At 47.7% G+C, this 16,829-nt stretch overlaps 1 protein-coding gene across 1 annotated transcript; it reads right to left on the minus strand.

The window, feature by feature from the left end:
- Positions 1–1,055: 1,055 nt before the first annotated feature.
- FUT7 (fucosyltransferase 7) lies at positions 1,056–16,582 on the minus strand. Its single transcript, XM_068249880.1, has 2 exons — positions 16,363–16,582; positions 1,056–2,515 (listed from the first exon to the last, which is right to left on the minus strand). Exon 2 carries the CDS (start codon positions 2,500–2,502, stop codon positions 1,468–1,470), a length of 1,035 nt encoding a protein of 344 aa, XP_068105981.1. The 5' UTR covers positions 2,503–2,515; positions 16,363–16,582; the 3' UTR covers positions 1,056–1,467.
- Between the last annotated feature and the right edge of the window lie 247 nt (positions 16,583–16,829).

The raw sequence follows: 16,829 nt of genomic DNA on the forward strand, positions 1-16,829 counted from the left end.
CAGGCCCAGAGCAGTGAGGGTGGCCCAACTACTACTTCAATCTCTCCCTCAGGTGTTTTTGTGGCTACACTTGTTATGGATGTGAAGATTACATTGTCCACACTTGTTTTATGACCCTTGTAAGATGGGCTCCCAGGCTGTGAGTGTCACCAGGGGTCGGCAAGGGAAGGGGTGTGGTGAACATTTTTGGGGAACCATCAAAGTTTTGCTGGAGGGCCCCATGATTTGTAGTTATGCCCTTGCCATGGAGGTAGCATTTGGTGGCCTCTGTGCTCTTGGCCTCCACCAAGATAGTAGTATTTGGTGGCCTTCATGGCGAGGGCTCTGGTAGATGGGGGCTCTCCACCCTGCCTGAACAAGGGGTCACTGGGGTCTGGAGGGGAGAGACTGAGGGTCGTTGAGGGTGCCAGGGGTTAGCGAACAGGGGCTTACTGCGGTCCAGGGGTGTGCAGAGGATCCTCAAGGGGGTGGTGCTCAAATTTGAAAAAGGGGCCTTAATCAATCAATTGTGCTAAATTGTGTATGTAAAGCTAGCCATGATGGGCAAATTCGACCAAGAGACAAGTCTCTTTCTAATTGAATCTGATAAGGGAAGATCTGTCAGCTGCTCATACACCACAGGCCGATTCCTGATCAACTTTATGCTGAAATCGATCCGGAATCAGCCTTGTGACGAGACATCTGACGCTTTCCTCCTAATGTTGAAGCAGAGAGCAATAAAAAAAGGGGATACATGGCAGTGACTGCAAGCCAGATAACTAGAGATTAAGGTGTTGGGGGCCCTGGGGCGCCTCTTAGTCTAATAGCAATCAGTGTGTGACAGCTGGGGTGGGAGGGATGGAGGGGCGCACTTTGGTGTCTCAGTCTTGGGTGCTGGAGGACCTTGTCCCAGCTCTGATAGGTGCCCACTATTAAATTAAGCACAGTGGAGCCTGATGTAGGCACGGACTCACCTATCATTACTGGGACTTCTGTCCCTCTTGATCAGCACCCAAGTTCCTTTTAGGCAAAGAATAAGTGGTTGCCATTGGCAATATGCAGTGGTTGATAATCATTAGTAGGTGCAAAATTGCAGTAATTGCTCAGGCGAGGTGCAGTGGGTGGTAAAATGCAAAGGTACAGTTTTTGCTAAGTTCCAGTGGGTGCTGGGGTGCCAAAGTACAGATGCAGTGGGTACCAAGGTCCAGTTTGCATTGGGTATTTATTTGCAGTTTGTACTAAGCTGCATTGGGTGCTAAATGAGTAGCAGATGGTGATAAACAACAGTGGATGCCATGTGAGTGCTAATTGTTACAGGGAGCCAGGTGAGTGCTGGTTACAGGCCAAGAGTGGGTACTGGATGCATGTAGGTGCAGTGGGCAGGACATGCGTAAGTAGGGAGTGCCATCTGGGGTCTGGATGTGTACCATGGGAGAGTACTCGGTCGCATATGGGTTCGGACATCATGAAACACCAAAGAGTTTGTCTTTAATTGTTGTTAGCAAACCAACCTTTTAAGTCAGAATACACTTTGTGTTTGGGCAACTGGGTATATTGTGAGCAGATCATACAAAATCTCTCCCTCCAGTCATCAAACAATTTCACTGCATACTCTTCCTGCCAGCGGAAGAATTGTTCATAGCGTTGAGGACTCATGGACCCCAGAAAGTTGGCGAGATCTTTGGCTGAGGTAAAGTCAGAAACATGGATAAAAGAATCATCTGGAACAAATTTTTCGTAGTTTTCTCGGGGTGGGCCCAGCACCACAGGAACTGCCCCAGCGAGGAAGGAGTTCTTCCAGAACTTCTCAGTGATGTAGTCTTTGTGGACTGAATTCTCCAAAGCCAGATAGAAGTAGTAATGGGATATGGTGGGAAGAAGACAAGAAGAACATAGTGGTTTATTACTGGCTTTCCCATACACATCTACTTTGAGGTAGGCTGAAAATTCTGTAAAGAATGATGCTCGCTCCTGCGACTGGTGGTAATTACTGACCACCCAAGCCACAAGGCCCGTCTTCCTGGAGGTATTGCGTTGCATATGTAGTTTAGAAATCAATTGGCCATATGGAATAAAAATATCAGAGTCTTCCCTGTAGCTCAACGTCCAGTTGAATGTATTATTCCATCTTTCAAGGTGATGTGTGTTGGATGGAGATTCCAGATTGGCCCAAACCCACATCTGGGTAAGATTCCTACCACCTATAGGCATCTGAAAACCTTTGTCATTTAGTTCTCTGTGGTGGAAAACCACCACATCACTATGGTTCAACATGCTTCGGTCATCTGTAAGTCTACAGTTCTTGATCCTATAGAGATTGAAACAGACGTCTCCAGAGAGGTTTAGTTGCCGGTGAAAAGGATAGTGCCAAATCAGTATGGTAGTGGTATGGTCATCTGAGGTAGTCAGTCCATGTTCAGAACCAATAAGTGCAAATCGTATATTCCATCCTAAAGTTAGTATCACAAAGATACCGCCAAAGACCAACCGACGTATCAGTAGTTTAACAGCCAATGCTGACATTGTCCTGATGCCACTATGGGAGAAAACAAAACATTAATTAGCCAATTTATACCTCTAGCTAGATACTTTTAGGAGCGAATGTTGCAGTTGCCCATGATCACCATTTCCTAAGATGCAAGCAGGCTTAAAGCGGACCCAAACCAAACATTTTTTTAATTAAAAATTTTTAGTTGCACCACTCTGACACATACAAAGATAAATAAACACTCCTTCACGCCTATGAGCATTTCAGTGCATGCTTTTCACCCTTCTCTTTTCACAGCTAGGGTTATACTGGGGGCAGCCATTAGCAATTCCTCCATTGCCAGACACCACCTAATCCACCAGTTTGCCGGATTTTGTCCGGCAATTTGAAAGGAAGGGAATAAATGAAAAATATTTTATATTTGTCATCATGCGGCTGAAAAAAGGCTGCTATTTATTATTATAATTTAGAAAATAGATTTTATTTCTGAAATCTTGTATTTTTAATTTGGGTCCACTTTAAGATCAATGGATTTACGATCATACTACAGTAGAATCCCTTTATAGTAAACTCGGGGACCAGACAAAGTATTTTACTATAGCAGAAGTGTACTATATCACAAATTAAACACATAATGTATACTACAGTACTGTATCTCAATTCATTCAATAATTGGGAGTCGTTTTTCCTTTTTTTCTGATATTCTCAATCTATTGACCAGGCTCTCCCCATAACAAAAGAGTTCAACAAAAGTCTCACCTCATGCCCCTGATAGTTTGCTTAGCTTCAGGGCCAGTGCTGCCAAGTAGGGATTGTCGGAAATGCCAAATTCCGATTCCACGGAAAGTCTGTTTTCCGCCATTGCCGATTACCGCTACTACTACCGATGCCACTTTCCACTACCAATTTCCGCATTCCGATGTGGATTTCCATGGAAATCGCGGAAATTTCCGCCGACTTTAACATTGATTTTCTCAAACTACAAGGTCTTTTTGAAAAAATGTTTCCCTCACTTCTGATTAACTCAGAATGAATAAACCAATCAGAGAATGGGGATTTAGGCAAAAATTTCCGCATTCTCTGATGGGCTTATTCATTCTGGGTCTTCTGATTGGCTTAAAGGGAAACTGAAGAGAGAGGTATATGGAGGCTGCCATATTTATTTCCTTTTAAGCAATACCAGTTGCCTGGCAGCCCTGCTGATCCTCTTCCTCTAATACTATTATCCATAGCCCCTGAACAAGCATGCAGCCGATCAGGTGTTTCAGACTTTAAAGTCAGATCTGACAAGACTAGCTGCATGCTTGTTTCTGGTGTTATTCAGATACTACTGCAGAGAAATAGACCAGCAGGGCTGCCAGGCAACTGGTATTGATTAAAAGGAAATAAATATGGCAGCCTCCGTATACCTCTTACTTTAGTTCCCCTTTAAAATTACTGCATATTGGGTAATGCAGATTTTCTGCATTTTACATTACTGTCAAAATCCGGCGACTTTAGCGGTTAATAGCAAAGCCCCCGTAAGCCCTAGAAACACCAAATGTTCAGGGTGTATTAAACAGAAGAGGGGGAACAAAAAGAAAAAAATTTTTCAAAAAGACCTTGTAGTTTTTGAGAAAATCGATGTTAAAGACGGCGTAAATTTTCCCCAAAATTTCCACGATTTCCACGGAAATCCACCTACGGCAGCTGGCTTGGGGATCCTGAAGGGTTGACTTTGCTGTCGGGGGGAGGATTTGCAGGTTACCTTTCTCCTGGGGCCCTATGAAGCCTTAAACTGGCCCTGGTTAGCTTGTACGTCCTCCACAGGGCATACCTTACTCCTGCTGGAGTAAATTCAGGCAGGGTGCATCACCTTTATGTCCCAAGTGTGGTGCGAGTCGGTATGTTTTTCCATATGATATGGTCTTGTCCAGTGGTTAATGCCTAAATGCCAAACACACACTGCCAATCAGAGCCCCCTGTGATGTCACCGGCTTTACCCTGCTCCCAAATCTCCGGCGGCAGATTCATGTGTATGTACACAGTCGGCCGGCGTGATTTCACAAATTGGGGAAGCAGTCCTGACGACTTCAAGCAGAAGTCATCCCATAACAGAGCCACCAGTAGTGTTGGGCGAACATCTAGATGTTCGGGTTCGGGCCGAACAGGCCGAACATGTCCGCGATGTTCGGGTGTTCGACCCGAACTCCGAACATAATGGAAGTCAATGGGGACCCGAACTTTTGTGCTTTGTAAAGCCTCCTTACATGCTACATACCCCAAATTTACAGGGTATGTGCACCTTGGGAGTGGGTACAAGAGGAAAAAAAAATTTAGCAAAAAGAGCTTATAGTTTTTGAGAAAATCGATTTTAAAGTTTCAAAGGGAAAACTGTCTTTTAAATGCGGGAAATGTCTGTTTTCTTTGCACAGGTAACATGCTTTTTGTCGGCATGCAGTCATAAATGTAATACATATAAGAGGTTCCAGGAAAAGGGACCGGTAATGCTAACCCAGCAGCAGCACACGTGATGGAACAGGAGGAGGGTGGCGCAGGAGGAGAAGGCCACGCTTTGAGACACAACAACCCAGGCCTTGCATGAGGACAAGAAGCGTGCGGATAGCATGCTTTGTACCACCATGCAGTCATAAATGTAATAAAGATAAGTGGTTCAATAAACAGGGACCACGCGGCAACGCTAACCCAGCAGCAGCACACGTGATGGAACAGGAGGAGGCGCAGGAGGAGAAGGCCACGCTTTGTGAGACACAACAACCCAGGCCTTGCATGAGGACAAAAAGCGTGCGGAGAGCATGCTTTGTACCGCCATGTAGTCATAAATGTAATAAAGATAAGAGGTTCAATAAACAGGGACCACGCGGCAACGCTAACCCAGCAGCAGCAGCAGCAGCAGCACACGTGATGGAACAGGAGGAGGCGCAGGAGGAGAAGGCCACGCTTTGTGAGACACAACAACCCAGGCCTTGCATGAGGACAAAAAGCGTGCGGATAGCATGCTTTGTACCGCCATGTAGTCATAAATGTAATAAAGATAAGAGGTTCCATAAACAGGGACCGGCAACGGTAACCCAGCAGCAGCAGCAGCAGCAGCAGCACACGTGATGGAACAGGAGGAGGCGCAGGAGGAGAAGGCCACGCTTTGTGAGACACAACAACCCAGGCCTTGCATGAGGACAAAAAGCGTGCGGATAGCATGCTTTGTACCGCCATGTAGTCATAAATGTAATAAAGATAAGAGGTTCAATAAACAGGGACCACGCGGCAACGCTAACCCAGCAGCAGCAGCAGCAGCAGCACACGTGATGGAACAGGAGGAGGCGCAGGAGGAGAAGGCCACGCTTTGTGAGACACAACAACCCAGGCCTTGCATGAGGACAAAAAGCGTGCGGATAGCATGCTTTGTACCGCCATGTAGTCATAAATGTAATAAAGATAAGAGGTTCCATAAACAGGGACCACGCGGCAACGGTAACCCAGCAGCAGCAGCAGCAGCAGCAGCACACGTGATGGAACAGGAGGAGGCGCAGGAGGAGAAGGCCACGCTTTGTGAGACACAACAACCCAGGCCTTGCATGAGGACAAAAAGCGTGCGGATATAGCAGCAATGCTTTTTGCCGCCATGCAGTCATAAATGTAATACAGATGAGAGGTTCAATAAACAGGGACCGGAAACGCTAAACCATCCCAGATGTTCATCGGTCATGTTACTTGGTTGGGGTCCAGGAGTGTTGCGTAGTCGTTTCCAATCCAGGATTGATTCATTTTAATTTGAGTCAGACGGTCTGCATTTTCTGTGGAGAGGCGGATACGCCGATCTGTGATGATGCCTCCGGCAGCACTGAAACAGCGTTCCGACATAACGCTGGCTGCCGGGCAAGCCAGCACCTCTATTGCGTACATTGCCAGTTCGTGCCAGGTGTCTAGCTTCATGCCCGGTTTCAGGTCCAGCGGTGCCAGCCACAAATCCGTCTGTTCCTTTATTCCCCTCCAAATTTCCTCCCCTGTGTGCTGCTTATCCCCAAGGCAGATCAGCTTCAGCAACGCTTGCTGACGCATGCCAACAGCTGTGCTGCACTGCTTCCACGATCCTACTGCTGCTGGTGCTGGGTTAGCATTTCCGGATGAGGTACAGCTTTGAGATGCGTTGGAGGAGAAGGAGTCAGAGAGGTAGGTGCTGCTGTTGTTATCCAGCTGTTTGCGGCGTGGGCAACACCCGCGCCGTAGCAGGTGAGGAATCGCTGCCAGGCTCCACAAGGTTCACCCAGTGCGCGGTAAGGGAGATGTATCGACCCTGGCCGAACGCACTCGTCCAGGTGTCAGTGGTGAGGTGAACCTTGCAGGCAACGGCATTCTTCAAGCTTCGGGTTATTTAGCTGACCACGTGCTCATGCAACTCAGGCACTGCAGAGCGCGCAAAGTGGTAGCGGCTGGGAACAACGTAACGTGGGATGGCCACTGACATCATGCCCTTGAAGCTGTTTGTCTCCACCACTCGATATGGCAGCATTTCGCAGGCCAGAAGCTTGGCTATGCTGGCTGGCTGTTACTGCCACGGCCCGGGGGTCATTTGCTGGCAATTTCCTCTTGTGCTCAAACATCTCAGAGACAGACAACTCAACCGTAGCGCTGCACACCGAAGGGCTGTTGGTTGTTGTGTTTGATGAACACTGGGAGACCTCAAGAGCACTAGTCCGGAAAGTGACAGTGTCAGCATCGTCTGATGTTTGTGAATGTTGTGAACCACGCAATGGCTGGGCTACTGCTGCTGCTGAGGCGGGTCTGGTGGTGAGTCTGGTGAACCCAAGGGAGGCAGTGTTGCTGGTGGTACCCTGTCCTGCCGCGTTTGCCCACAGAGTGGGATGTTTGGATAGAATGTGGCGGCTCATGCTGGTGGTGGAGAGGTTGTTAATACTTTTCCCCCTGCTCAGGCGGGTCTTGCACACCTTGCAAATCGCCATGGTAACATCCTCAGTGCAGTCTTCAAAGAAAGCCCAGACTTTAACTGGCTGAGGACTCGGACCTCGTGCGTGATGTGCTGGTGCTGCTTAACCCACTGCTGGACGCTTGAGAGGTCATCCAAGTAATTATCTGGTCCTGTTCTTTTGGATCTGTGAGGGTTGTTGTCCTGGACAACATGGGCAGTATTGAGTGGGTTTTCTTGGGTGCTCCCCTGTGGCCTGTACGTGAACCGTCAGGGGAAACACCTCTTCCCTTGCCCCTCCCTCTTTCACCGGATTTCTTCCTCATTTCACTTATCCTTAAAGTACACGCTGACTGGCAGCAGTACAGTGGCAGTACAGAAATGCTATACAGTGGTGGGTGAGCGGTGTACCACTATTGTCAGCAGTGACACAGAGCACAATGCTATACAGTGGCGGGTGAGCGGTGTACTACTGTTCCCAGCAGACACAGAGTGGAAGTAAACACAATGCTATATAGTGTGGCTGAGCCGTGTACACAGAGTGGCATTAAACACAATGCTATATAGTCTGCTATATAGTCACCCCGAACAGGGTGATGTTCTGCAGAACCCGAACAGTGGCAAACACTGTTCGCCCAACACTACTGGGAGGGAACGCAGATTTTAGTACCTAAACACACGATACAACATGTTTTCCGGGGTCGGACTCTGAGGCACATACAGATGGTCCCGATCATCATCCTCATCATACAACTCTTCTCCTGAGTCTGACCCACCCACCACCTCTGCCACCCCAACATCCCCAGACACAGACCCCTCATCGTCCTCAACATTAACTTGGGATGCTGGCCTGAGCCAGACCTCCTCCTCCACATCAGGCCCCATCATCTCCTCAATGGCAGCCCTCATTAATCGCTCTGGCGACGGACTGATGGACACAACGTTCTCCTCCGGGGAGGGCTGCTGCTGACCACTGGCTGCTGGGGTGGATGTTATAGCTTGCGTGGGGCGTTGGCTGTTGCTGTTGTTGGGAGTGCTGCTCACAGCGGAGGTCTCTGGGGAACTCATGTTGAGCTCATATAGTGGTTGACGGTGAGTGGAGTATTACTGATCCCAGCAATATACACACTGACTGGCAGAGTACGCAATGCTATATAGTGTGGCTGAGCGGTGTACACAGAGTGGCAGTAAACACAATGCTATATAGTCTGGCTGAGCGAGCGGTGTACTACTGTTCCCAGCAGAATCAGAGTGGCAGTAAACAATGGTATATAGTCTGGCTGAGCGGTGTACACAGAGTGTCAGTAAACAATGGTATATAGTCTGGCTGAGCGAGCGGTGTACTACTGTTCCCAGCAGAATCAGAGTGGCAGTAAACAATGGTATATAGTCTGGCTGAGCGGTGTACACAGAGTGTCAGTAAACAATGGTATATAGTCTGGCTGAGCGAGCGGTGTACTACTGTTCCCAGCAGAATCAGAGTGGCAGTAAACAATGGTATATAGTCTGGCTGAGCGGTGTACACAGAGTGTCAGTAAACAATGGTATATAGTCTGGCTGAGCGGTGTACACACAATGCTATATAGTCTGCTATATAGTGTCAGTAAACAATGGTATATAGTCTGGCTGAGCGAGCGGTGTACTACTGTTCCCAGCAGAATCAGAGTGGCAGTAAACAATGGTATATAGTCTGGCTGAGCGGTGTACACAGAGTGTCAGTAAACAATGGTATATAGTCTGGCTGAGCGAGCGGTGTACTACTGTTCCCAGCAGAATCAGAGTGGCAGTAAACAATGGTATATAGTCTGGCTGAGCGGTGTACACAGAGTGTCAGTAAACAATGGTATATAGTCTGGCTGAGCGAGCGGTGTACTACTGTTCCCAGCAGAATCAGAGTGGCAGTAAACAATGGTATATAGTCTGGCTGAGCGGTGTACACAGAGTGTCAGTAAACAATGGTATATAGTCTGGCTGAGCGAGCGGTGTACTACTGTTCCCAGCAGAATCAGAGTGGCAGTAAACAATGGTATATAGTCTGGCTGAGCGGTGTACACAGAGTGTCAGTAAACAATGGTATATAGTCTGGCTGAGCGGTGTACACAGAGTGTCAGTAAACAATGGTATATAGTCTGGCTGAGCGGTGTACACAGAGTGGCAGTAAACACAATGCTATATACTCTGGCTGAGCGAGCGGTGTACTACTGTTCCCAGCAGACACAGAACAGTGAACAGAATGCTATATAGTGTGGCTGAGCGAGCGGTGTACCACTATTCCCAGCAGACACAGAACAGTGAACAGAATGCTATATAGTGTGGCTGAGCGGGCGGTGTACCACTATTCCCAGCAGACACAGAACAGTGAACAGAATGCTATATAGTGTGGATGAGCGAGCGGTGTACCACTATTCCCAGCAGACACAGAACAGTAAACAGAATGCTATATAGTGTGGCTGAGCGAGCGGTGTACCACTATTCCCAGCAGACACAGAACAGTGAACAGAATGCTATATAGTGTGGCTGAGCGGGCGGTGTACCACTATTCCCAGCAGACACAGAACAGTGAACAGAATGCTATATAGTGTGGATGAGCGAGCGGTGTACCACTATTCCCAGCAGACACAGAACAGTAAACAGAATGCTATATAGTGTGGCTGAGCGAGCGGTGTACCACTATTCCAAGCAGACACAGAACAGTGAACAGAATGCTATATAGTGTGGCTGAGCGAGCGGTGTACCACTATTCCCAGCAGACACAGAGTGGCAGTAAACAGAATGCTATATAGTGTGGCTGAGCGAGGTACACAGAGTGGCAGTAAACAGAATGCTATATAGTGTGGCTGAGCAAGCGGTGTACTACTATTCCCAGCAGACACAGAGTGGCAGTAAACAGAATGCTATATAGTGTGGCTGAGCGAGGTACACAGAGTGGCAGTAAACAGAATGCTATATAGTGTGGCTGAGCAAGCGGTGTACTACTGTTCCCAGCAGTGACACAATGACAGGGGGGACCCTGGCTAGCGTGGCTGGAGCGCGAACTACCCTGCCTGCCTACCCAAAGCTAAACCCACAGACAAATGGCGGAGATATGACGTGGTTCGGGTATTTATTTACCCGAACCACGTGACCGTTCGGCCAATCAGAGCGCGTTCGGGTCCGAACCACGTGACCCGTTCGGCCAATCACAGCGCTAGCCGAACGTTCGGGGAACGTTCGGCCATGCGCTCTTAGTTCGGCCATATGGCCGAACGGTTTGGCCGAGCACCGTCAGGTGTTCGGCCGAACTCGAACATCACCCGAACAGGGTGATGTTCTGCAGAACCCGAACAGTGGCGAACACTGTTCGCCCAACACTAGCCACCAGCCGGGACCGGGAGAGGAGCCAGGAGGATGTTGGGGGACCTTGCAGCCTAAGGTGGGCTAGAGGAAGCCCCAGGTATGTCACTATTTCATTTTTAGTGAGTGCTCAGGGTCCCTCTAAGATTGTATATGTATGTTATGTGGGCCACTGTGTTCTATTATATGTAGCACAGGGATCTCCTGTACTGTTGCTTTTTCTAGGTAGAGACTGGGAGGCTTTGTAGTTTTTTGTATATGGGTTATGTGAGGTTATGTCAGCTGCATGGCCGTATTTTGGATGTGGGTTATGCTCACTTTATGTGCACTTTTTGGGGCTCTATATACTTTCCTCTGTACTTTCCTTCTTTCCCTCCTTTCCTCTCCCTTCTTTTCCCCTCTTTTTCTTTTCTCCCTCTGTTCCCCATTGTCTTTCATCCCTTCCCGTTTCTTCGCTCCTCCTCTCTCTTCTGCTTCCTCCTCTTTAGGATCACGACTGGTGTCTAGTTTGCATTCTTCTTTTGAATCACTGGAGGTTTATGGTTTGAGATGGGAATAATTGTCATGGGCACTCTGTTTGCCCCTATATATTTGTCAGCAGGGCTGTTTCTTGGGCAGTACGGAGAGGGCGACCGCCCTGGGCGCAGACCGGCAAGTAGAAGAAGGGGGGCGCAGGCAGAAGGACATAACCACTAGGGAGCCGGTGACGTGCGGTGCAGCCAAATGGAAGAAGAAAGAAGAACACCAGCGTGATAACCTTCCTTGACTCCTCCTGGGCTGCCTGCGTCAGACATCAAGTCATCATCACGTCAGCACCGCGTGATGACACCTGGTGGCCTGTAGCAGTACTGCAGGCTGTCTGTGTCATGGAGGAGTTGGCTTGGCGGGTCTCTATTAGTTTGTGTGTTTTCCTGGTCCCAGTTACCTCCTGGATGAGAGGCTGGTCAACTAGGAAGATCTACTTGTGACCTGTGGCTGTGTGACTGTCCCCAAAGAGTCAGGGTTCACGAGTCCATGGGGGGAGGTGCTATCTTTAAACCCTTGCCCTGGGTGCAGTTTAGCCTAGAAACTGCCCTGTTTCAGCTCATATCCTACTAGCTCAGGCATTTGGCCTGCTTTCCTTCCCCTTTTTTTAATTCTTTTGGTCATTGTTCCCATTATGTATTATTATGTATAGAAGCTCCACCCACTGTTGCAGGAAGCTCCGCCCCTCATGGCCGCCAAAAGCTCCACCCCCAACAGTAGCAAGAAGCTCTGCTCCTGTCCAAAGGATTTGCAGAGACTTGGGGCCCATTCACACTGGCAAATGCAAAATGCTAGTGCTAGCGTTTTGCGCTGGTGATTTTACTGCGATTATTGCGGTAAAATCACTGTACTCTCTTGCGATTTTTGAGCAATTGCGATTAGCACTTTTTAGCATTTTAATAGTGATTGCTCTAGAATCACAGAGAAATGCTGCATGCACCTCGTTTTGCGATTGCCACTAATTTGCGAATCGTCGCAATCAGCGGCAATCATGGCAGTGATTCACAATTAGCGACAATCTCAAAACGCGATGCATGCAGCATTTTTCTTCGATTCTACAGCGATCGCGATTAGAATGCTAAAAAGCGCTAATCACGATTGCTAAAAGATTAGTATTCGGCGATTGATTCGGCAATTAGCAGTGATCACCCACTTATCGCCCCAGTGAAAACGGACCCAAAGTGCCCATACAGAGACAGATCTTTCTTTGATTAAATCTGATCAGAGAGAGATCTGTTGGCAGCCCATGCACCACAAGCCAATTCCCGATCAATATTACATTTCCCCCTGTGCCTATGCTTTTAAAGAGACTCTGTAACAAAAAAAAAGTTTCCCTAGGGGGTACTCACCTCGGGAGGGGGAAGCCTTAGGGTCCCAATGAGGCTTCCTCCTCCCCTGTAGCTGCAGGCAGTCCAGCGCTGGCTCCCCCGAAGCGTCCGGCAATCCGGGCTCGACAAGGCTTGATATATTTACCTCCCCGGCTCCAGCGGGGGCGCTGTCGCGGCTCTCTGCTCGGAAATAGTCGGAAACAGCCAAACTCTGTCGGGTCCGCTCTACTATGCAGGCACGGGAGAGTTGCGCCTGCACAGTAGAGCGGACCGACAGTGATCAGCTATTTCCGCCTATCTCCGAGCGGAGAGCCGATACTGCGCCTGCACTGGAGCCGGGAAGGTAAATATTTACATCCCCGCTGTTCAGAGGGGCACAGTGAGACCGCCGTGGGACACAGAAGGACGGGGGAAGCCTTGATAGGATCCAGAGGCTTCCCCCTACTGAGGTGAGTACCCCCCAGGGGAACTTTTTTTTTTTTCAGGGGGGGGGGGAGGCAACCAAAACCTTGCATGAGTTCTAGCTACATCCCTGCCCCTGAGGAAGCAGCTTTTGGCCCTGAAACACGTGTCAGGCAGTCTCTTTGTGAATTGGATTTCTGAATTATGTCTACACTTCATACTCACAGCCTAGAAGATTTGTGTTTGAAGAATAAAGAGTCAAACTGTTCCTTTAAAACCCCATTTCTTTGTTTGAACTCTTTTGCATATATAGTGCATAGAGTTGGGCCGAACCTCCGATTTTAGGTTCGCGAACCGGGTTCGCGAACTTTCGCGGAAGGTTCGGTTCGCGTTAAAGTTCGCGAACCGCAATAGACTTCAATGGGGATGCGAACTTTGAAAAAAAAAAAAAATTATGCTGGCCACAAAAGTGATGGAAAAGATGTTTCAAGGGGTCTAACACCTGGAGGGGGGCATGGCGGAGTGGGATACACGCCAAAAGTCACCGGGAAAAATCTGGATTTGACGCAAAGCAGCGTTTTAAGGGCAGAAATCACATTGAATGCTAAATGACAGGCCTAAAGTGCTTTAAAACATCTTGCATGTGTATACATCAATCAGGGAGTGTAATTAAGGTACTGCTTCACACTGACACACCAAACTCCACTGAACAGAACAGGTATGCAGTGGCGGGTTCACTGAACAGAACAGGTATGCAGTGGCGGGTCCACTGAAGAGGTATACAGTGGCGGGTCCACTGAACAGAACAGGTATGCAGTGGCGGGTTCACTAAACAGGTATACAGTGGCGGGTCCACTGAACAGAACAGGTATGCAGTGGTGGGTTCACAGAACAGGTATGCAGTGGCAGGATCAATGAACAGGTATGCAGTGGCAGGATCACTGAACAGGTATGCAGTGGCAGGATCAATGAACAGGTATGCAGTGGCAGGATCAATGAACAGGTATGCAGTGGCAGGATCAATGAACAGGTATGCAGTGGCAGGATCAATGAACAGGTATGCAGTGGCAGGATCAATGAACAGGTATGCAGTGGCAGGATCAATGAACAGGTATGCAGTGGCAGGATCAATGAACAGGTATGCAGTGGCAGGATCAATGAACAGGTATGCAGCCAGGGACAAGCTAAGGCTAACTAATCTTTCCCTATGAGAGACTGCAGTAGCTCGCCCTACTCTAACTAATGCAGGCACACGAGTGGCCACGGCCGCCGCTGCCTGCCTATATAAGGGGGGGTGGGGCTCCAGGGGCTAGTGTAGCCTAATTGGCTACACTGGGCCTGCTGACTGTGATGTAGAGGGTCAAAGTTGACCCTCAGTGCATTATGGGGCGAACCGCAATGGGGCGAACTTTTCCGCAATAAAGTTCGCGTGCGGTACCCGCACGCGAACCACCTAGGTTCGCGCGAACCAGGTTCGCCGGCGAACCGTTCGGCCCAACTCTAATAGTGCACCTATTTGGGGTGGAATGTAACTATTCGTATTTTTTTACTCTGGCTCGGTGCACACGTAGCAGAAACGCTAGTGTTGCAGAAACCGCTGCGTTTTCAAACCTGTGTTTTTAAAAACGCAGGATTTTAATATTCATAAATGCATCAAAAACGCACATAATGAAAGTCAATGGGAATGCAATGGTATGCGTTTTTCATGCATTTTCCATGCGTTTTTATATGCGTTTTTTCCTAAAAATATTTTTTTCATGCTGTATTTACGCTTCTTGTTGTCTTCCTAGTGATTTGCATAAATGGAAATATAAAAATGCATGAAAAACTCATACAAAACGCTTATATGTTTTGTATATGCAAACACAGTAAAAACGCACAAAAAATACACACAACATTAGCATAAAACATGACATAAAACGCAGTCTTTCACGTTATGTTATGTGTGCTCCCAGCCTCAGGCTATATCATGCAGCTAGTCTTGTCAGATCTGACAATAATGTCAGAAACACCCAATCTGCATATGCTTGTTCAAGGTCTATGGTTGAAAGTATTAGGGTGCGTACAGACATGCGACTATAGTCGTTTGAAACGATCGTTACCGACGGCATTGCCCGACGATCGTTCGTAAAAAGTGCACAAACGATCATTAAAACGACCGACCAACGAGATATGTCGTTGGTAAAGAACGATCCATTCTGCCAGATCTTTTCCAACGACCATCGTTCAAAAAGTAATGTCTGTACAACGATCGGTCGTTGATCGTTCGTTCTCAAAGCTTTGCACATGCTCAAACAGTTCTTTTTGACACTTGTGTTTGAAATCAGTTTATACATCATGTTGCGCACGCAACGCTCGTTCCAAGATCGTTCGTACACGAACGATGTTCAAAGTAGCCTTTCTTCAAACGATCATCGGCCGATACCTCCTTTAACATCGTTCGTCGTTCAGAACGAACGATCGTTATCGTATGTCTGTACGTACTCTTAGAGGCAGAGGATCAGCAGGGCTGCCAGGCAACTGGTATTGCATAAAGAGAACCAGAGATGAAGCACCCTCCTGTATTTTACCTTATAAATCAGTGGGAACATGACAGTAAACACCTAATCTGCTCTTTGTTTCATTGTTCTCTGTTTAATCTGACTGTTATCACCTCTGATAAGAATCCCCGATTGAGCACTCAGTCTGGCTTTGCTAGAAAGATTATAGCTGAGTCTGTCTTCTCTGGTGTCTTTTCAAGCCCAAGCCTGCCCCCTTGTGGCTCTGTTATAATGACTCTATAATTATTCCCTACAAAGCCAGACTGAATGCTCAGTCCGGGATTTTATCAGGGCTGATTAGAAGCAAACTGTGCAGTGCAGAATGAAACAGAAAGCATGGTAAGTGTTTTCTCTAATGTTCCCACTGATATATATGGTAAAATACACAAGGGTGCTTCGTCTCTGTTCCCTTTAAAGAGAAATAAATATGGCAGCCTCCATATCCATCTCACTTCAGTTGTCCTTTAAAATGTACAGTATATGTAGAACTAGTTGGCAAAGATTAAAGTGTAGCGCAGCAAAATGTCATTTCACAGAGTTTAAAAAGAAAAATTCCTGTGAAATTTTTAAAATTAGCTTTCTCAAAAACTAAAAGGTCTTTCTGAAAAAATAAAATTTTTTGGACTTAATACCAGTTATTTGCATAATTAATTACAAATTTTCCAAAAATTTCACCTTACGATTTTTACATCATAAATGAAAATTTCGATGCAAAATTACTATTATGCGGAATTCAGGACTCATCACAATTTTATGGTTACACACCCTATTCATCCTCTTTAGTAAGTTGGTGGCTAGTCTGAGAGCAACACACCGCTTTTCTCTGCCAGCCCAAACGCTTACCTGCCTGTAGGCACCAGACACTGCAAAACTGATCTGCAAGGAGAGAGTAAGGAGGAATCTTGATTGGCAGCTGTGCATGGCCAGAGACTCTCTCAGTCCATAGCTTGCAATTGTGCTTCTTGCATTCGGCTGTGTCATTCACACCTTCTCTTGGGTTGCGAGATGCCAGACAAGAGCCTGATGGTGGTTGTCTTGACGGCAGCTCCTCACAGAGTCCGTGTGAAGCTGACGGCACTGTTACAGCTGCCATTGAATTCAGTTCCTTCTGCTTTTTGGCTGGCTGTGCCCTCCTCCTTCCTCTGCACACTACATCTGTGGTATGAAAGTACCGCACTTTCATTCTGTGAGACGCCAGTCAGATATCGCTGGCATCAGGTGTGCAGTGACGTGCAGCGAGACCACCAACAAATTCATGACTCTAAGGGGCGTTTCACGCTGGCGCGGTGCAGCAAATTGCCGCACTGCTA

Source organism: Hyperolius riggenbachi, chromosome 8 (assembly GCF_040937935.1).
Source record: "Hyperolius riggenbachi isolate aHypRig1 chromosome 8, aHypRig1.pri, whole genome shotgun sequence".
NCBI classification, from domain to species: domain Eukaryota; kingdom Metazoa; phylum Chordata; class Amphibia; order Anura; family Hyperoliidae; genus Hyperolius; species Hyperolius riggenbachi.

Excerpts from the sequence above, each read along its gene's own strand:
- FUT7 (XM_068249880.1), bottom strand. The coding sequence starts at position 2,502 with ATGTCAGCATTGGCTGTTAAACTACTGATACGTCGGTTGGTCTTTGGC.